The sequence below is a fragment of the Emys orbicularis genome, chromosome 1 (genome assembly GCF_028017835.1).
Source record: "Emys orbicularis isolate rEmyOrb1 chromosome 1, rEmyOrb1.hap1, whole genome shotgun sequence".
NCBI classification, from domain to species: domain Eukaryota; kingdom Metazoa; phylum Chordata; order Testudines; family Emydidae; genus Emys; species Emys orbicularis.
Genome location: NC_088683.1, coordinates 67,826,296 through 67,847,822, shown reverse-complemented (window position 1 = coordinate 67,847,822; position 21,527 = coordinate 67,826,296). Strand labels below are relative to the sequence as shown.

The 21,527-nt window shown below is 37.0% G+C and overlaps 1 protein-coding gene across 2 annotated transcripts in view; it reads right to left on the bottom strand.

The window, feature by feature from the left end:
* Positions 1-4,431: 4,431 nt before the first annotated feature.
* The window catches only part of CAND1 (cullin associated and neddylation dissociated 1), a 45,179-nt gene continuing 28,083 nt past the window's right edge, over positions 4,432-21,527 (bottom strand). Inside the window, exons 4-15 of one of the 2 annotated variants that reach the window (XM_065419544.1) lie at positions 20,152-20,275; positions 19,398-19,654; positions 19,212-19,317; positions 18,085-18,230; positions 15,743-16,035; positions 14,820-14,961; positions 12,190-13,683; positions 11,038-11,133; positions 7,825-7,994; positions 7,569-7,733; positions 7,154-7,261; positions 4,432-4,988 (exon numbers count right to left, since the gene is read on the bottom strand). In XM_065419544.1, the coding sequence (XP_065275616.1) occupies positions 4,764-4,988; positions 7,154-7,261; positions 7,569-7,733; positions 7,825-7,994; positions 11,038-11,133; positions 12,190-13,683; positions 14,820-14,961; positions 15,743-16,035; positions 18,085-18,230; positions 19,212-19,317; positions 19,398-19,654; positions 20,152-20,275 (3,326 nt within the window). In that variant the 3' untranslated portion in view covers positions 4,432-4,763. The remainder of the gene's footprint in view (positions 4,989-7,153; positions 7,262-7,568; positions 7,734-7,824; positions 7,995-11,037; positions 11,134-12,189; positions 13,684-14,819; positions 14,962-15,742; positions 16,036-18,084; positions 18,231-19,211; positions 19,318-19,397; positions 19,655-20,151; positions 20,276-21,527) is intronic. The other variant, XM_065419551.1, reaches the window with a different exon arrangement.

Here is a 21,527-nt window from a genome sequence, read left to right as displayed (position 1 = left end):
TTCAGGTCAAAACAGAAAAAGTGAGGGCGGCTGCACCTGGGACTGGAAGACAAAGGACTTAGCACCCGGGACTCAGCATCTTGGCCTGATCGAAATCTCAGTATATAGAACCCTAATAGTTTCAGCAGTTTCTCTACTGCTGTTGCTGAATTTAATTCTTTTGATTTTGTCAACTCTTGTATATTGGATGTTATTCTTTGTTCAACCTTTTTGTGGAGGAAAGCTAAAATGTGGCACCCTTAAGATATTCGTAAGTTTCAGAGTCTATTGCAAAAAAGGACCTCATGTCAGATGTAACAGTTTATTTCTACATAAGACTAGAGGTTACTGAACACCTTTCCCATTTGAGAGGATCTCATTTTGAAGACAGACAAAAAGCAGTTTAAGCACAAATTTTTACTAGTGGCAGGCCTCTTCTCAACTTCTATTACTACTTGTATATTACTTTAGTAAATTCCAGTCAATTGCATATGTGCAAATTCATGAATAAGATTGTACAAGTATAACTAAGGACCTTATTTGGTCTGTTGAATTTTTATTAATGGTGACGTGGGAGAAGAAAACCCACTTTAACAAAATATTTTTTAAATTGGTTAGTAAATGTCATCCAATAGAAGATTCTATTCTGGAAAGAAACTAAAAAGGGCACTGTAGTTTCAAGTTTCTTGATTCAGGCTTCTTCATAACAAGCGTTCAGTTTAGAAATTAAAATGTGTTTCTTCTATACTTCCAGTCCTGCAAACCAACCTGGATTCTAATAGTGAAACAGGGTTCTTTTCTTCTCATATCACCGGTAATAGAAGGTCAAATAAGATCCTCACAGTTATACCTGTGAGATCCCAGTATCTTCCATGAGTCTGTACAGGTTTGACATGGAATTTCGTAAACATTGATGCAAAATAAGTAGAAGTATCCAGCTCAGTTTCTTAAACACACTGGCTCTACAGTGATAATAGGAGCAAAAGACATCAAAAACCTATTGCTGAAGCAAAAAAGTGACAATACACTCAAGGAGCAAATCTGTTGAATAGGAAGATGCCATTTTAATAGTCACTTTTTAGAGAACCATGCCTTAAATTGTTTATCAAAAAACACTTTGCATCCCAATGTTCCTGGTGCAGGCTTTGCGGCAGTCAACTACTGAACAGTGTTCTTAGAGCTGTGCTGTCCTTGTGCACTGGTAAAGTAACTACAAACAGCTGTTCGTTTCAGTGACATTCAAAAACTGAAAAGTCAGTTTGCTCACTGAAAGGAGGAAATCGATAGGGAAAGATCTGTAAGCAGATAATATCTCAAACAATGGAAAAAAACCATAAAAATATTGTATGAGAATGCTCTCCCAAAGCTTTCATTAAGTTTCTCTTTCCAATTCTCCTACCGCAGGCAAATTCATAATAGCCTAATGCTAAGACATTCAATAGAAAATACAATCACCAATTCAGCTGTTTTTAGCAATTATATTTAAACAAACCAGAAAGCTAACTAAGGCTATGTCTACACTGCACACCTTACAACGGCACGGCTGTGCCGCTGCAGCCGTGCCGTTGTAAAGTGCGCTGTGTGGCCACTCTTTATTGCCAGAAGAGCGCTCTCCCGGCTACAAAATAAAACCACCTCCAACGAGGGGCAGTAGGTCCACACCAGTAAGTCCACACCAGTACTTTTCATCATTAAAACTTTTGTCATTCAGGGGGCGTTTTTCACACCCCTGAGCAACAAAAGTTTTAGCAATGAAAGTGCCAGTGTAGACAAAGCCTAAGTATGAAGATTTTTTCAAAAGATTTTATAAACACTCGCCACTGTTTCGATTCATTCAAACTGAACGGTGCTGGTGCTGCAGCAACAGTTGCCATTTTACTGATACTTCCTAGAAGAAAACAAGTCTGACAAATTTGAGGGAGAAAATGTCAATCAGAATAGAAAATGAGCATAAGCTTTCAGAGTTGTAAGTTACTTGATTTTTTTAACAGTGGTTTAATATACATATTGTCAAATACTTACCTTAAAATTTGAAAAACTCCTACACCATCCTTTCATATGATAAATAGCACTGTCTGCATCACAAACTATGCTAGGAAAGAAGGATGGGAGGGCATTGAGGTGCTGAAGGTGCAAGACAGGCACTTTTGTAAGCCCCACTAGGTGCCAGTTTGTATCTTTAGGCACCTAAATACATGTTTAAATCTGATGTAGTGACTTCCTGCTTTGATGGAAGACAATGAGTTTCTTTGTAATTACTGATCAGAAATCTTACTATAGTTTAATTTCTGTAATTTTGTCCTAAGAAAGTTTTCTTCTGCATAAGAAAATTTAGTTCTCTCTTCCTCCCCTACCTGCAACTTCAAATGGTCAAAGTGGAAAAAGAGTAGCTTATATATTGTTTGTTCCGCTTACTGTGCTACGCTTTCTTTCACATCTTTCAATGTTTGGCCTTGAAACTCTGCGTTTTACAGAGAAATGTCAACCAAACAGAATCTCAAGCTCCTGCTTAGTCCTGGAGCTTGCTGTATTGCAATTTACTGTGGAACAAGAAAACCAAGTAAGTTTGAGTATCCACAACATTAGATACCTTGTAATACTGACTAATATGTAGCAATTTCTCCAAGGAGAAGTCTTATTACACTTGTATCTAAATTTACTATTTCAGTGTCCCTTACTAAGTTTAAATTTTCAGATTGTCCTTTCCTATGTCTAAGTCTATAAACCCTTCACACTTATTGTGAGTGCACATTAGACAACGTAAGATCCTAGTATTTTGCTGTTAACTAATAACCACAATACATTCTTAATTAGTACAGCTGTTAAAACAGATAAGGTACACAGCAGAGGAAATACTCAATTCATGGTTCCAATAATAAAAAGGTGCATTTTCCAAATGTAATTTCTCACTAAAATCAGCCATCACTACTTTTCACCCTTGATTAGTCCCCTTCCACTACATTTAAATATGTTGGTAGTTGAAGGAGATAAACTGACAAACTCCATTTCCAGAAGTCAACTTCCAGTTACATAAACATGAAGATTTTGAGGATAGATCAGAAGCTACAACATCAAATGATGCTAATGCTGCCCCATTATTTGAAATTGTAACTACTGTATGTGTTCATGTAAACTTTTCCCCTCAGTTCAGGTCCTTTTAAAGTAAAAGGCATCAAAACCCCACCAAGGTATAAATGGGTAAGTAAAATTAAACAATTCACCTCTGTTAGCTAACAAATCCTGACAACCTACTAAGCTCCACAGAATTCTTAGACAAAGCATGCTACAGGTAGTCCTGTAAGAATCAATGTTTGCCAGAAAAAGGTGGTAGTATTGGGCTTCAAGAATTTCTAAATGGCTAAAAGTTATCAAGCAAAACTAAACTAGAGAAAGACCTGAAACAGAGATTGGAATTTTACATTAATCAGTTTAAGGCAGTGGGTTTCCAACTTTTTTCTGATGACGCCACTTCCAATGAATTGATGGACAAGCACCCACCACCTCAGTGTCCCCCTTCACTAGGCCCCGGCACAGTTGCTGCAGTCTTTGTCCATTTATTACTACTACTTTTCTTGTGTATCTTTTTGCTATCTAGTTTTCCAGTTTGGTCTCATTCGTGACTGCTCCTCTGTTTCCCACTCACCAGATGCTTCAGGTATGGGAGTCCATTGATGGTTCAATGTGGCCAGAACACATGTCCTATTCCTTCTGACCACTACTAGAAAAGAAAAAAGAGTTTCCTGGCAGCAATGCTGCACATTACTTGCACTATTAAGAGCTGAGGGATGGAAGGCAGAGGCCTTTCAAGAAGCCACCTTCTGGGACACATTTATAATAGAGGGTGAGCTGGGTCCAGAGTTATGCAGTTTTCTCCCACCCACTATTCTCTGCCCAACCATCCCAACCTCCTTGCTTGTCTACCCCCACACCTCCAGGGGACTCCATCCTCCATGTTGGGAAACACTGGTTTAGCAGACAAGATTACTTTCACTGTAAAAATACCTGTAGTTCACCACACCTACACTTAAAAAAACAGATTCAAATTTAACCCTCTTCCCTTCCTCTATGAATGCATTTTCTATGTAAAAATAAATACCTGAAAATTGCACTGATACAGTATTACTTATTTTAAGATGTATTATGAATAAACTGCACATGCTGTTTTACAGACAATATATATTTGTAAACTTGCTCATGCAAAGTTAGTGTGCACAACAGGGATATTAATTTTCTAATCCCCACACCTTTAAAAATGACATTTACCTATGTCTGCATTTTTTAAACTGTGCCCAAACCCTCTGCAATATAATAAATCTTACACAGAAGAATTTCTTATCGGCCAGCCAAATCAATTTATGTAGCTGAAACACAAAAGAATAAAAGTTATACAAAAACATGGTGGTTTTGTTTTTACAGAAAGAAGAAATTTAAAAAAAAAGAAAATAAACATGGTCACAAAATTTTAACATTTTAATCCTAAACATTACAGGGCAAATGGATGTTGGAAGCTATTTCCATACACCATATGTTTTAACCTTTTATTTCTGTATCAAATGTGGCCAAATCCACTAAAACATGAGTGGTTTACAACTTCTGGATCATGGAAATACGTATTTCTGGAATAAATGCTAGAAAAGCAACAATGGGAAAAAGCCAACTGTCTCCATAAAAGTAAATAAAGTGGAACAATGTGAAGATTAGATATTTTTCTGTTTCTTACTCTTAACCTGTCAATTCAGTGCATCATATGGTTCAACGTAATGGTCCCCATTTTGAACAAACATCTAACTAGTGTCCATTGATTCTAAGTTAGTGGATGATGAATCTTTCTGGATACTTTCAAAGATGGCTGCCAGCTCAGGGTTAGAGCTTATCTGTGACTGAAATTCACTCATTAACGGACTCTTCTCTGCTTCTGGAATGGTTAGAAGGGCTGCTACTGCCCTCATGGCAGACCGCTTCAGTTCATCTTGTTTTTCAAACTCCTGTTTCACTGAGTTTGCCTTTACCTGTAGAAAAAGTAATATATTTAGGAAGTTTACATTTAAAACTGAGCTCTTCTTAAACCAGTCAATGTAAGGTATCTTTCCTTCCATATTACCACTTTAATTTGACAAGCACTTGAAATAGTTTATACTGCACAGGATTTTTTTTTAGGATGAAAAGAATATAAAGGTAACCACAGGAGACTGGACAGCTGTAGTGCATCTGATGTTTAGCAGTCTTAATTAAAAAAACCTTACAAATAGATTAGAGCCTGAAAATTGCAGATTAAGCAAAAACAGTCCTAACAAAACAAAACAAAAATCTGAGTTAGCAAATCATTACACAGATTCAAAGCAAATAGCAGCCAAACTGGTTGTAAGGTCAGTAACAACATTATAAAAATTACCATGAGTTGCAGAAGCACAAATTAGAATACAGCAGTGGTTCCCAAACTTGTTCCACCGCTTGTGCAGGGAGAGCCCCTGGCGGGCCAGGCTGGTTTGTGCACCTGGCGTGTCCGCAGGTTCGGCCGATCGCAGCTCCCAGTGGCCGCAGTTCGCTGCTCCAGGCCAATGGGAGCTGCTGGAAGTGGCGGCCAGTCCATCCCTCGGCCCACACCGCTTCCAGCAGCTCCCATTGGCCTGGAGCAGCGAACTGCGGCCACTGGGAGCTGCGATCAGTCGAACCTGCGGACGTGGCAGGAACACAAACCTGCCCGGCCCGCCAGGGGCTTTCCCTGCACAAGCGGCGGAACAAGTTTGGGAACCACTGGAATACAGCAATGGACATACTGACCAAAGCATATTCTTGATCACTTAGACCTTTTTGCTATTATTCCTACACAAGAACTTTTAATGGTACACAGACAGGACTTCATCATTGAAAGTCAAACTCTCTAAATCCATCAAGTGAAATAAGGAGCAGATTATTGGTGGAAGATGGGTAACAAGAAACTGTGTAAGTTAATTATTATCTTAGGAGCTCTAGTCACGGATCAGGAACTCATTGTGCGAGGCACTGTATAAGCACAGAACAAAAGATGATCTTTGCCTGAACAAGCTTAAAAATTTAAGTAAGGAAGTATTCAAAAGAAGGGAGGGGAAGCAACATTTTACACTGCTCTCCTCCCTTCAAACTGCTTATTTCACCTTTCAGAAGCAAGTTGTAAGTCTCCAGTAACTTTTAAACCTCTATTGTTAAAAATTAAAAACTCTTCAATATTCCATATTCAGTTTCTACAATGAAAGTTGAGTTTTCAAGTTGCTTAAATGGCATCCAGGCTTCTGAGGGACAGAGAGGAGACCAAATAATCCAAAGAACTTTAAAAAACTTAGAAAAAGTAAATTCAGATTAGAAAAGGGATTTATACTCTTTTCCTCACTATCTTCTCTTATAATTTTACTAGGAACTATTTTTCATATGATGTATTGCATGAGCCTCCCAAATTATTTTTGATCAACAACATTTAAAATTAAAGAGCCATACTCTAACTCAGGGGTGGGCAAACTTTTTGGCCGGCCACATCTGGGTGGGGAAATTGTATGCAGGGCCATGAATGTAGGGCTGGGGCAGGGGTGCGGGAGGGGGTGCGGTGTGCAGGAAGGGGCTCAGGGCAAGGAGTTAGGGTGCAGGAGTGGTGCGGGGTGTGGCAGGGGGCTCAAGGCAGGGGGTTAGGGGCCTCAGGGCAGGGAGTTGGGGTGCGGGGTGCAGGAGGGGTTCGGGGTGCGGGCTCCAGCCTGGTGCCGCTTACCTCAAGCAGCTCCGGGGTGGCAGCGGCACGCAGAGAGGCTAAGGCAGGCTCCCTGCCTGCCCTAGCCCCACGCCACTCCTGGAAGTGGCCAACATGTCCGGCAGTGGCTTTCGGCCCGCAGACCGTAGCTTGCCCTCCCATGCTCTAACTCAACTATGTCAGGGTATGCATAAAGAGACTACTGGTGCACTTTACGTGAGCGAAGCTACTACTTTGGGCATCTTGCCTTAAAATGCAGTTGAGTCATGCACAAAGTCTACGGATGTAAACCTATTGTGCATCAGCAGTCCGGAACTACAGGTAATACTAAATTCATATGGACAGCTTCTCAAACAGCAATATACTTAATATTCAAGTCTCAGGTTCATAACATTTCTATATAACAGCAAAAAGTTCAAAGTATTACTCAAGAACATAAGCATCAGTTTAAGACAGTACCTTTGTTGTACATGTGGCACGTAAGGGTTCGACAAGCCTATCCAACCTCTGCAGTACTGCACTTGGACAAAGAGTAGACAGTCTCACCAACATTAAAAACGTTAGCATCTAGTCGGGGAAAACCAATTCAGAGATAATTAAGTTCTGCACAATTAAGGTCTTTTCTTTAGTTCACTATACAAGGAGTTTTAAAACAGCAACATCTTAGTATAAGTGTGATTCACTATACATCCCACTGTATATTTAAAAACAGTTTTCAGGTAATATTTATATCAGCTTTCTAGTCAATTGAACAATATTTGCACAGCAAAAACATTGCAAAATATTTAAAAGAAGTCACTGTTTAGCCAATATTTCATATTAATTATGTCAGCATGCTCAAGTTTAAGCATAAATGTACAAGATGATAATTTACCTTAATGTCATAATGATCCTTCAAACCATCTTCAACATGGTTTAGGAATTCAAATATGTCCAGCCTATCGAGACAGCTATCTAAAAGAGTGTACATGCACTCAAAAGCTGCCTTTCTAATGTCCAGCCCATCATCAACTGTATGCTTGAATGGTCCCATTTCCACCTGTACACAAAAAACATTAGAAAAGAATATATTTACTAAAATTTAAAATCAGCTTATGCAAATATTTTGCAGTCTCACCAAGTTCACCTACCTCTCTTATTAGTTCCTTTCTGACTTTTGTTTCATTGTAAAGATGAGGAAGCACAGTATCTAAAAGGTCTCTTATTAATGATGGTTTATTGTGTGCTGCTGAATTAAACGTCACTAGGGCCACTCTCCTTACATTGAGATCTGGGTCTTCCAATGTTTTTAGAAAATCACCTGCAAATATGCCAAGAAATCAATTACCAAGAGATGTTTCTATTTGCTACTCTCAGAAACCTGGAAATATTTTTCCACATGGGATTTGTTTTTACCTTTTAACAGAGAGAGATTTTTACTGTGCAAACTGTTTCTGATGAAACTGACATTGCTACATTTAGCAGCAACACTGTAAACTATACATTAACTAAAATCAGTTTAAAGATTTTAATAAGTTTCAGTTTACACAGCAGCATAACTGCCTAGAACAACGTGTGATGCAAGGCATGACTGCAGAAAGCATGTACAGCACACTAAGGTGGCTGGGGAAATCCCGAGTAATATTCATACTTGAATATGAAAAGACAAGAAATTATAAGAATCTACAGACACTCCCCGACTTACGCAAGCGTTCCATTCCAGAACGCGTGGCGTAACTCGACTTTTGCGTAAGTTAGAAACGTATCTCTGACCATTACACACACACACACCACTTTTATTTCTAGCTTACGGAACTTTTTCCGTAAGCTCGGATTTGTGTACGTCTGGTTTACATAACTCACAGAGCATCTGTATATGAAAAACACATATACATGTAATTTATGGTCTTTCCCACAATTTGAATGACACATCCAACCAAATAAGGTTTTATACCTTAGATACTTAAACTGAGCAGGCAATATGCACTCAAAACAGCTACAGGGCCATAAAATCACATTACTTTTACAGAAGTAAGAAATATTAGTTATAGGGTTTTTATTTTCTTTGGGGAGGAGCAGGGGGGGAAGAAATCTGGCAAACTTCCACATGGAATAGTGAAGCATATGCCTGTAATACTACACAATATTGTGAGAACTGGATATAATTCTATGACGTAAAATTGAAACTATACCATAGATATATTATATATAATATACTGATATATTAGTATAATGAAGCTGAAACAGAAATGTTCTGTTATGCAAAAATAAGTTTCATGAGTTTTACCAGTATTTATACTCATTTTTAAATTGATAAGTTTTTATTGTTGAAAGGTAAGCCTTGTATAATTACTGAAAATTGTATTAAACAATCATGAAGACTGCCATCTCTCCCCTTATTTCTTCGTTCCAATTTTCTTGAAACTTACACATGAGTAAGCCATTATAAACTCTGGAGTTTAAGATGAATTCACTAATATAAATTCCTGAAGTACCTTCCAATGTATATTTTAAAATACCCTAGGATAGCAGAATCATCCACTGAATGCTCTTAAATTACAATGAAAAGAAGGATAATTCAACATATATTAAGATAAAAACATCTCCACAGGCTATCCGCTGTCCAAATCCTGTGGAGATCAGTAACACAGTACTTCCTAGACAGAATAAATGCACTAAGGATCACATCAATACTGCTAAGTATTATGGGACGCTGCTATGAAGGAACAAAGTAAAAAGGGGGAAAAACAGGATGGGTGACAAGCAAAACAAAAATTCTAGATACCCTGATTCTTTTTGTGTAACAAAAAATAAAGAGGAAGCAAGGCTGACTAAGGGACAGGAACACTGCTGGAAGTCCAGGAACAAAACAAAAATTGGGTTCCTAGCTCTCTAGGCCAGCAAGATCGTTTTGAGTTACTCTAGAAAAATTGAGACTGGAAATAAGGCACTAAGGTCCGAGTAATTAAATATTGCAACAATTTAACCAAAGGTCATGGTGGATTCTCGATCACTGACAATTTTTAAATCAAGACTGGATTTATTTCTAAAAGATCTGCTCTAGGAATTATTTTGGGGAAGTTCTATGGCCTGTGTTGTACAGGAGGTCAGACTAGATGATCACAATGGTTCCTTCTGGCCTTGGAATCTATGAATTTCTTCTAGCCCTATGAAAGAATGACACTGGCTGATTCTGAAAGAAGACCCCTCAAAAACTTTTCTAGGCCAGAGGCCTTGTTGCCATGCAGCAGTGAGTTTAGAGAACAAATAGTAAAAAAGTGAATCTAATGAAACCACTTGCCTCAAAGAACGCAGTTCTCAAGAAGAACCCGAGAAAAACAAATAGTAATGGAAGGGAGGAAAAAATACAAGTAAGGCTGTAGGAAAAATGGACTCAAAGAAGGAAGGGAAGTGAATTAATTAATTTTAGAGAAGGAGACTAACAAAGGCTTTTGGACTATCACATCATTAATGACGATAGTTTCTTTTGGCTACCCAATCAATTTATGAAAGGCTTTCCTAAAACTTGAGGAAGTATAACAATAAAGCGTATGTGTAATACAGATACACTGTAATACCTATTCCAGATACAGTCTAAAATAAAGCCCAGTCGTATCATAAGAAAATAACCCACTTGGAAATATGAAAAATCAGACCAAGGTTTGTATTTGCTTTAAAAATACATGATTTTATTAAGACTGAAAAGGTTGAGATCTAAAATAGAGTACTAAACACACATGTGTAGAAATGATGTACTTAATAGATTCTATAATGTTCTCCCTGGTGGGTCTGACCATACTACACACTGCTGGAGGGTCATGAACAAGAGTAGATCTAGAGGATCAGAAAGTCATGTGACAATGCAAAGCTTGTTTTTCCTCCTAAAGAAGTACTGGATTCTCCAAGTATCTTGGTTATTTATGGATCAATAACACATTTTGACAGCTCATTGGTTTCTTCAAATAATGTATAAAAATTATATGTAAAAGAAATCTTTCAGTTTCTAATGCATTACATGACTGTGTATATACATTTTAATTTAAGATTTATCACTTGAAAATAAATTTAGCAATTAAAAAAGTAAATGGTTAGCAATCTTGCAGCTATTGCTATCTATTTGGGGACCTCAGTGGTCTATCCTGAAAAGTTACCATTTCCTTAATGGCATCTAGTAAGCTTCAGTCTACAGTCTTTAACAACAGCGCTCACTAATAGTTGTCATTGGTGAGTGTTTAATTCCGATACCTGCAAAGCATGTTTTTTAAATGGATTCTTTACACTGCACACCCTGATATCAAAGCTGGAATATTAACTGCTTAAAAAGAAACTTGGTTTTAATTTTAAAAAACACATAAGAAACTTACCTATGCAGTTCTTTAATAGTGGATCTATGGGTTGTGGATGATCAGAAATCGTGAACTTCACAGCAGTAACCACTGAACTTCGAGCATATGATGACCCTAATACCAAACATGTCATTTTAGTTAAAAAATATTGAAGTTGCTAAATAATTTAATCAAATAAATTATATTATAAAAGTCATCTTTTCTCACCACAATATGTCTATTTTTCTAAGAAAGACACTTCTTGATACTACTTTCAAAATACTAAGGAATTAGACGTTACTGATCGGCTGGCAAGGTGTTACTTTTTTTCATGATTTTCCATTATTACATTTTAAACAGGGATTCATGATAAATGTTAATTAGAAATACATTAAATAAACTTGTCTTCTATAGCAATGTCATTACATAATGAACGCCTTAATGAAAAATGTATCCCAAATAGATACAGCTGTAGTTCTACAAAGGAATTCTTTGTTCTAAACAAATGAAAATATCTGTATATATATCAATACAACCCTAGGGGTGCAATTACTGTATTGAACTATGTACAATGAACATATATATCCCTCAGCCCTTATCATCCTTATATTTCAGAAGTCTTTTGATTATGTCCCAAAACTGTTTGTATGCTGCATTTGAAAAAAAACATTGCTATCTCCATGTTCTTTAAAACTATTTACATGATTTAGTTTACAACTCTTCACTAATAAAACCACCATTGTATTATTTCAAAAGCCAGATTCTCATTATCAAAGTATAGAAGGAATTCACATTATATACTATCTACTTCCTCCAGTGTAAGGAAAATGTTATTCTAAAAACAATGGCCATTCAAATACTTATTTGTAAAGTACAAATCTAATAAAATCTATACAATGTTCAATTGGATAAGTAACAAAAATTTCAGATCACTGCTCCATAATGTATAATGAAATTTAAATGCCTTATTTCTTATGCCTTCATGCATAATATGTAAAATCAGGCGTCAAGAGGTAGCATGATCTCATTTGCTGAAATTTTCTGGAAGCAGTCCACAATTCAAGAAGAGATTTTTCATACAATAAAACTCAAGTGTAAGCTATTGAGTATAGCTTAAACTCATAGTCAGAAGTACAAAACTTCCTTTCTCTTAACAGACAGCCTATATATATATTTTGAATGACAGCCTACCTGATGCCAAATATCCCTTGAGCCGTGGTAGCAGAGTCTCTGGGTCTATTAAAGTAAGCTTTCCCAAGCATTCAGCAACAACATTCCTGGTACCCTCTTCTGCACACTCACAGTGTTTCAGCAGTAAGGCCCAGATGTTCTCAACATATGGTTTGAGACCTACCACTGATGCAGAGCTAATTATTTCTTTCAAGGAATGGAGAAGTAGGTATTGCCTCTTAGGCTGACTGGTTATTTCTTGTAAGACAAATGGTAGATATTCAGGAAGATTGCCAACACTAATACTGCCAAGGGCATAAGATGCTGCAGACTTGACTTCTTCACTAGGAGAGGAGAATGCTTCTAGTATTACAGACTTGAGCTCAATTTGTCCACTTAGATCAATGTGATGCCCAACTTCCCCAAGAGACAGCAAAGCTAAAAGACGAATGGAATCTGTGGACCTTGAATTCTTGACATCCTGAATGAACTGACCTACTACAGCTGGTCCCTCTTTAGGGCAAGCGCGTGTAAGGGCAGCTACACATTTGGCAATGGAATAATAAGACTGCTTGTGAGTAAGTGCAGTGCTCTGCGAGTACACTGGACCTGTTAACATGCGTAATAAATCCATATATCCTAAGTTATTTGTTCCAGTCACAACCAAAGCTTGGAAAAATTCTAGCATAGCACTAAGTGCTCCACCCTGCAATAATGGTGATCTCACCAGGCCAATAAGTTCATTAAGAATGGACCCACTGATCTTTGAGAGGGAGGAAGGATACACTTTAGCCAGTGTAGTTAGAAAACTGATGGCCATCTGTGAAACGTGCATATCACTTTCACTGATAAGAGGTGGAAGCTCATCCAGGACAGCATCAATCATGGCAGCTGTCAAGCTGTCACTGTAATTTTTAATTAAGATATCTAGAGCAGAAAGCGTGCCTAGTTTCAAAGCTCGCTGGTTCTTTCTGAGGAAAGAGGCAAGGATAGGAACTCCTTCCCCAAGGATTGGTCTCAGATCTATCTTCAAAGGAGAGCCAGCAATCAGCGTCAAAGCCTTCACTGTAGTTAACCGAGTAATCTCATTCTTTAGTCTCTCTAGGAAGATCTGAAGCGTAGTAGGCAGGTCAGTGCCCAGATTATCACCAAGGCTGCAGATGATCTGGCCCATACAGGAGATTGCCCTCTCTTTTACTTCCTGATCAATGTCAGCAGCCTTCAGTCTCTTGATGGTGCAAGTAAACAAATCTTTGATATAAGGTGTGGCATCAAAGGAAGAAGGCTGGTCTAAAGGACGAATGACCTTCACAAGCTGCTGTGTAACCAGAAGTGCCTCTGATGTTATCTTGTAAAAAGGGTCTCCCACACAAGCTACAACTGGAGGCACCAGTGCTTGAACATGAGGATGGAAGACTTGGGGAGAATGGTTACACAGGATCACGTACAGACAAGACAAAGCATCAATCTTCAAATTAGAGGAACTTGATTTGTCATTCAGTGAAAAAATTATCCCTGTAAAAGAAAAGAGGTTCTGTTATTTATGTATTTATTTTTAACATCAGAAATCACTAAAAGTTCCAAAGAACGCAACCAAATCATGATAACATTTTCTGCTCTTAAACATTTCCTTCCAGAAAGCCTTTCCCACCTTTGATTTAAAGCAATAAACTTTCCAAACTTCTTCCACTCAGGCAGCACACATAGGCCATTTGATGGCTTGTGCTGTCTTTTTCTTTTAACTACACCTCTACCTCGATACAACGCTGTCCTCGGGAGCCAAAAAAATCTTACCGCGTTATAGGTGAAACCGCGTTATATTGAACTTGCTTTGATCCGCCGGAGTGCGCAGTCCCGCCCCCCCGGAGCGCTGCTTTACCACGTTATATCCGAATTCGCGTTATATCGGGTCGCGTTATATCAAGGTAGCGGTGTACTAGAGGAAACTATGCTCAAAATGACCATACTTAAAACATGTATATGTGTACACACACATCCCTAGCTACTTCATGAGACTGAAACAAGTTAGAAGTTTTAGCTGCATCTAAAGACTAACATATACTAACATATATAATCGTTTTATATAAAAAGTGTCATGCTCTGAAAAGTGATTATATAAAAGTGATATAGAAGATTGCATATTTGTAGCTTCAGTAGCTTTTATCAAAATTTGTCTAGTTTACCAATAAGAGTTTTCTAGCTACCAGCCCTGTAAATTCTACAACAAATCTGAAAGTAAAGCTTTTTTTTTTTGGCTCATCCACCACAACAAGTGGTAAAGATTCTGCATGGGTGGTAAAGGTGAAAATAAGGGCAGTATTTAGCCCTGCACACGTGGAAATGTGGGCAGAATTTGGTCTTCCAATCCACAAGTTAACAATTCTGATTCTAGACTAGACAAAATGAATCTAGCGTACAAGCCCAGGGCTTTTCACTTTGGTTCTCCAGGGCCAACCGAAGTAAAAATGCCACTAACCTATGCATGTGGATTCACAAAGAAGCTAAGCTGCCACTTACAGTTGAGTGGTACTGTCTTAATTTAGAACTACACTTCAAAGCTTATTCTTAAATATCAGGTTTTAAGGTTTAGAAACGTTTGAAGTCAAAGTCACAGTTAACCTATAGCAGATTTACTAATACATTTTTCATACCTGGCACAAGTACAGGAATGTGTTGTGTTAGGGCTCCAGGTAAAACATTTACCAGTTCAGTTAGCATGTTAAAACAACATTGACGAGTCTTCACACTCTTCTCCTTCATCTGTTTGTGCAAGGCTTTAACTATGTTGGGAACCTGTAGTAATTACACACCTGTTAACTAGTTTAGCAGTTAGCATTTCCTTTACAGTTATCCTAAATTACGTAAAACAAAATGTCTCTCTGGGCTTTGAGTCTTCAGAAGAGCTGTCTTTCTAGATACATTGAGAGCTTTAAGTTTCAGATCTTCAAATCAATTACCATCCCAGGAATTTTTAACTTGAGAAATTAAGGTCAGATTTAGCAAAACATGTTTTCCATGTAGCTTTTCTCTCAAATTTCTAGAAACAGAAATATTAATTACATAATTACCCTATTAAATCAATTTGGAAAATGATTCTGTTAGTATCGCCACTTCTCCCTATTCTGCAAGTAAAATGTGTTCTACTGATCAAGTGTCGCCTTCCTTTTATTGTGAGAATTTGAGTTTTCTCCTATTCTGAATTTAGCTAAACAGCTATAATAGGTCGCAGACTCTGAATGTTTTGTTTTATAATATGGGGCAAATAATAACTAGGTTCATAGACTCCACAGCATTTTTAGAGATGGGCAGCTAATAATTAAAATCAAATGAGCACTCTATGAGTCCAACAGGTAATTCCAGTTTCCAGAGCAGCTGCAGGTATCTGAGCCAATTTAACCTACACTCCCTCTCAGATGAGTTAGCAGAGTCAAAACCCATAATCTGTGTACAACTATAAGAAACTGGTGACAAATAGTGATTTTGCCACTTTCCACATAAACCCAGAGAACCGTGAATAATCAGCATGGCCTTCTCTCAAATTCAAAGAACTAAAAAAAAAATCATGACAGCTAACCTGACTCTGAAGCATTGTCAAAGGTGTCTCTCCTTGTTCCATTGCGTCAGGATCACACAGCCAACTCTGCACAGGTCGAGTTTGTTTTAAAAGAGAAAGATACGCATGGAAAACATCTGCTTTTACATTCTCCTCACGCTCTTTGAATCTGGCTATTAAAGCAGGAGATACGGTCTTGTAGAATTCTGGAAGCATTTCATGTCGTGTGCTAACCACAGCATCTAAACATTTAGCTGCTGCACGTCTCACTTTCCAGCTCATATCGTCATCATCACTATATTCATCATCACTCCCTTGACAAAATAAAATGAACTTCTATTATACACAAATTCACAAAGAGACATTCCATGCTAGCAGTTTTGTACAGGAAGTTTTGATTTAAACCCAAAATTTATTTGATACAAGAAATTGTTAAATGTGTAAAACTTACCAGAGACAGATAATATATTAGCTTAAGAAATTTAAGAAGCAGTCTATAATCAAGATAAAGCAGAAGTATACAAAAGGTCATTCAAAACTGCCTTAGTCCTAAAATTAATTATCTACTTTGCCAGCTTCCTCACACCAGTCCCTCTCATACATCCCCTCCTCAACTTCAGTTGCTAATTGGACAAAGTCATTCCCACCACACTTGTGGCCTTACTAAATTTTTTATTTCAAATGTTTTCATATCTATTCATCAGGTGAGACAATAAGGTAATAATAGCAAATCAAAATTCTGAAAACTAGCCTCTTCACATTTTATCTTGTTGGGGGCATTATACCAGCAAAAATTGTGCATGGGTTCAACACCATGTGGTTGGTCCTATCACCTGTATATAGACTACAATTATATTTGTATCCCATTCCATAAAAAAGGAGTCATATCAATATGCAACAGTGACTTCTAAAAGCCAAAACTTACAAGTCTCGGGTTCTTTCCAGGGTAGGAAACTGTACAGATTTTAATAATTTTACAAAATCTACATTGCTTTGTGAACAGAGACAAGATATTGTCTTTCAAAGTCCTAAATACTCCACAGTTTTGTTTTGTTAAATCTCCCCTTATATCTCTACATTCTTTGTTGTACCACCAATTTAGAAAGAACTAAATTATGTTTAATAAATAGTACGTAAGATTTTGTAACTGTTAGAATATATACTCTTACAGCCTAAAAATCTAGTTCCCCTAAATCAGACATTTATATTATAGGCCTGATCAGAATATTCTATTTAACTCTCCTTTATTGGAAAACAAAGCCCTCTGAAACAACTTCTATAGGATTGAAGTTAACTATTTAGCAGCTTAAGAGAGCAAGACACTTGTTTATCAACAAACTCAACCATACTATTTTCCACAAAGAAAACAGAACAGAAGCAGAGCATGCAAGAAGTAAAGCAGATTATATTACTATTTAAAAATTAATTTAAAACAGAGCTAGATGTCCCAGTAGCAGAATGCTCTACCTTTCCAACTGAGACAGCTTAGGTTCAGATCTACTTGAGTCACAAGCATGTGAGTTTGCTGTTCTCATGCTCTGAAATCCAGATTAAGTGATGGGCCAAAGTTTCAGTAAATATAGCAAGCTATCCAGCAGCAACATAATAATTTTATACTTTTTATACCTAACCTAAAGAGGGACTGAGAAATGCACCCACTGATGGCAACTTGGAAACTTTCCCTGGCAAGAGGAAAATTTACATTTGGTTATCTCCTGCAGACTTCACCATCTCTCTGCTGCTGCTCACAGCTTTGTCAAACAGCTAAGTGGTATTAAGACCTTCTGAGTCTTCTACTCCACCCCTCTGCAACTGCAGCAATGTTTTACACAATATTTTCTGGTGCTTTATCCAGTCTAATTGGACATTCTTTTGTTCTGTGTTTGTACAGCAGCTAGCGTGAGATCCCCTTCTCTATGACCCTAGATGCTATGGTAATACAAATAAATAAAAACAATACACATCTCATGCAAAGAAGCATCCCTCATACACATCTTAAATTCATTCTGTAAATTTCTTCCAACTTCTAGTTATGTCATACTAAAGAATTCCTCTGCCTTCCTCGTGTTTACACCATTCAAGTACTTTTAGACAGTTATGTCATTCTTTACTATAATCCCTCTAAACTCACAATACCAGGCCAATGGATGCACTAAATACCTATATAAAATGTCATCCTGTTCACCTTACTGAGTGTAGTAAATAGCTATGCCCGCAAAAATAAAAGAGGAAAACATGAAAATGTCACACAATCATTTAAGTTTTGGAAAGACCTGAATTAAGACTTATAGAATTGATCATTTCCGTTTCCTCACAATTTAGGCTCACTAGCTCTTCTCTCCAAAACCAAGAGAAAAATATACCTTGATCATCATCATCACCACCATCAGCATCCATGGCATTTTCATCTTCATCTTCATCATCATAATTGTAATTAGGATCATAGGTAAGGTACTTAAGACAAATGTTTATAATGGTAGACACATGAGGATAAACTTCCTTAGGACATCTGCATAATAAATTTAACAAATAAGTTTAGCTTATAAATATTAATATTCAACAATTAACAATTCTTCTTTAACAGAAGAAATTTGTATCTATATGCTTTAGTATTGATTCCACTAGCAAATCTAATACTATCAGAATTCCCATTACATATGTTTTTTCTCAGAATTCAACTCAGTTACAAACATTCAGTACAATCTGAAACTTGCTATACAAGAACTCAGGCCAAACTGACACAGGGTAATTTAGAAGATTGGAAAAAATACGGAGTTTCACCTCCATAGATAGAATCAAACAAAACAAAGAGATAGTTCACTAGCCATTTTGTGGTCTTGTAGTTCCGTTCTCATAATTCAGCTCCCAAAAGCTACTGTGACAATTATTGCCATTGCAATCTGTCGAAGCAGAGGTCAAGGAAACAAGAAGATCCTCTCACCCCTTCAGGGAATGCAAAAGTAGAGGGACAGGGAAGTATGCTCTGCTGCTGCCTATGATTTATATTCACAGATTTTTAACGCAAAAAGGGACCATTATGATCTTCTAATCTGACTGCTATAGAATCTTATGATGTACCTTTGGAAATAAGAAGGTTCTGTCTCCACTAATGGGAATCTAGCACTTTCCATAAGCATTATATTTATAAAAACAATTTTCTTATCTGTCACTATACATGAATAGCAAATCATGGCCTATTGTGCCAGTCTGTGTACATATTACACTGATCATCAGTTAAATTACAAGATAGTGATAGAAAAATCTGCTTTAGCAATTCAGGTATGATCTCTGACTCAAAATCAGCAAAGGTATTTTGCACCACAAAGACCATCACTTCCATCAGGAAAGGAAACACATTTCTTGTGGCTTACTACAACTCTTTTCAATTGCTCAAGGACTAGCAATGACTTCTTATACATTCAAATGACAACCAAGCAACTTGTAAGAAGAAAGAAAAAAAAAAAACCCACATACCTTAAAAGTAGCTTACCTCCTAACAAAAGCTTCAAAAGCTTGAATGCAATATTCTCTTAGTTCATCATCATCTACATTACAAAATTTTACCACTAAAGGGATTATTTTCTCAAGATATTCACCTGAAAAAGGAAAATTAGAAAAGTGATGATTCACATCTAAAAATATGCAGAATCAGAGAAAAATATATAAATTATCTTACCTATTCTATGACCTGCTTGCCTACTGATAGCAGCAATACACTGTATATAGGTCCTAGTTGTTGACATGGAATCATTTTTAGACAGCTCTGTCAACAGATGTTCAATGAGGTCAACAAAAACTATATTGCCACAACTCATAACCAGGTGACCAAGAGCAATGATGGTTCTTTTCCTCACAGCAAGCCTGGGACTAGTCAGCTGGGGGAGCAGACAGGTCAGAATTGAAGGATGGAAGTTAACAAGCAGTCCTCCTTGCCTTAAAACAGACAAAACACAAACTCAAACCAACTGAATCTAGAACTGATTTCGTTCTTCTATTGTATCATTCTTATTCCAAGTATTCCCAAAATGCCATACAAAAATATATATCAAGTGCATTTAGAATTATTTGGAAAAACTAAGAAACTAATTAACTGCTTTCAGATATACCTTTAAGTATACTGAGAATTGAAACTGGTAACTAAAGACGTTCTCAACAGCATCAAAAGATAAATAATGAGTTATTTGATTAATCAGCTATGCTTAAATTAAATATATTTTAAATGTAAGATTTGTATTCTGCTACAAAGTTTCATTTGTGTTCAATTTTCCTCGTTTTAAACAAGTTACTCAACTTTTTCATGTTTACAAAGCCTAAATTATAATCACCTAAAATTTAATAACTAGAAAAATTAAGTTCACATTGATTTAAACCAGGTAAAACATAGCATTAACAATTACATTCTATCACCATTTTGTAACAAGGATGCTTACCTGCTCAGCATATCAGCCATGATATCCAAGGCCTCTAACTGGACAGACACATCTTCCTGCTTGGCTATAGCACTTGTAAGACGCCCTGTGATCTTTTTACAAACATTAGCCGCTAATGCAGATCCTGAAAAGTACAACGAAACCTTAGCATTTTGAGAGTAAAAATGTGCAAATCTAATACCAAATGTCATATACCAAATGTCATATTTGCAACAGAAATTACTTAGCAAAAATTTTAATTGTCCAATGTAAGCCTAAATTGACTGCTTTACACTCAAACTGAAAGGTTGCTCTACCTAGAAACAGTTACTGAGCAAGATGTTCTTTCATTAAAATGTAAGAAATCTGCATGCAACTCAAAAGGAACAGAAAGCTGCTGGCATGGAAGCAGCAGAAAGTAGAGGCCATTGAAAGCCTTCAACAGGGGGTATTTGTTGACTGAAAGTGTGTGGAGCCAGGAGGAGATTATAGGTGGGAATAAAGAGAAATAACAGCAAGAAAGTTTACTGAGAAAAGTAGGGAGGTAACTTGAACTGGCCGTGAAGAACAGCTGGTATAGTGAAGTGTCAAGGAGTTTAAGCTAGGTCATCATTAATTTTCAGCAGGGTGGATAAAAATCAATTAATTTTAAAAAATAAAAAAAAATCTGATTTTTTTTAAATTTAAATCAGATTTTTTAGATAAAAAAATTTTGAGGAAAAAACCTATCTAAAGATAGGTTTCAGAGTAGCAGCCGTGCTAGTCTGTATCTGCAAAAAGAACAGGAGTACTTGTGGCACCTTAGAAACTAACAAATTTATTTGAGCATAAGCTTTCGTGGGCTACAGCTCACTTCATCGGATGCATAGAATGGAACATATAGTAAGGAGATATATATACACATACAGAGAACATGAAAAGGTGGGAGTTGCCCTACCAACTCTAAGAGTCTAATTAATTAAGATGAGCAATTATCAGCAACAGAAAAGCTTCAAAAACAGACTCCAACGAGAAACTGCTGAACTTGAATTAATATGCAAACTAGATACCATCAATCTGGGCTTGAATAGAGACTGGGAATGGCTGAGCCATTACACACATTGAATCTATTTCCCCATGTTAAGTATCCTCACACCTTCTTGTCAAACTGTCTGAAATGGGCCATCTTGATTATCACTACAAAAGGTTTTTTTTCTCCTGCTGATAACTGGTGGCAACTGCCACCTTTTCATGTTCTCTGTATGTGTATATATATATCTCCTTACTATATGTTCCATTCTATGCATCCGATGAAGTGGGCTGTAGCCCACGAAAGCTTATACTCAAATAAATTTGTTAGTCTCTAAGGTGCCACAAGTACTCCTGTTCTTTTTATCTAAAGATAGTTTTAATTAGGA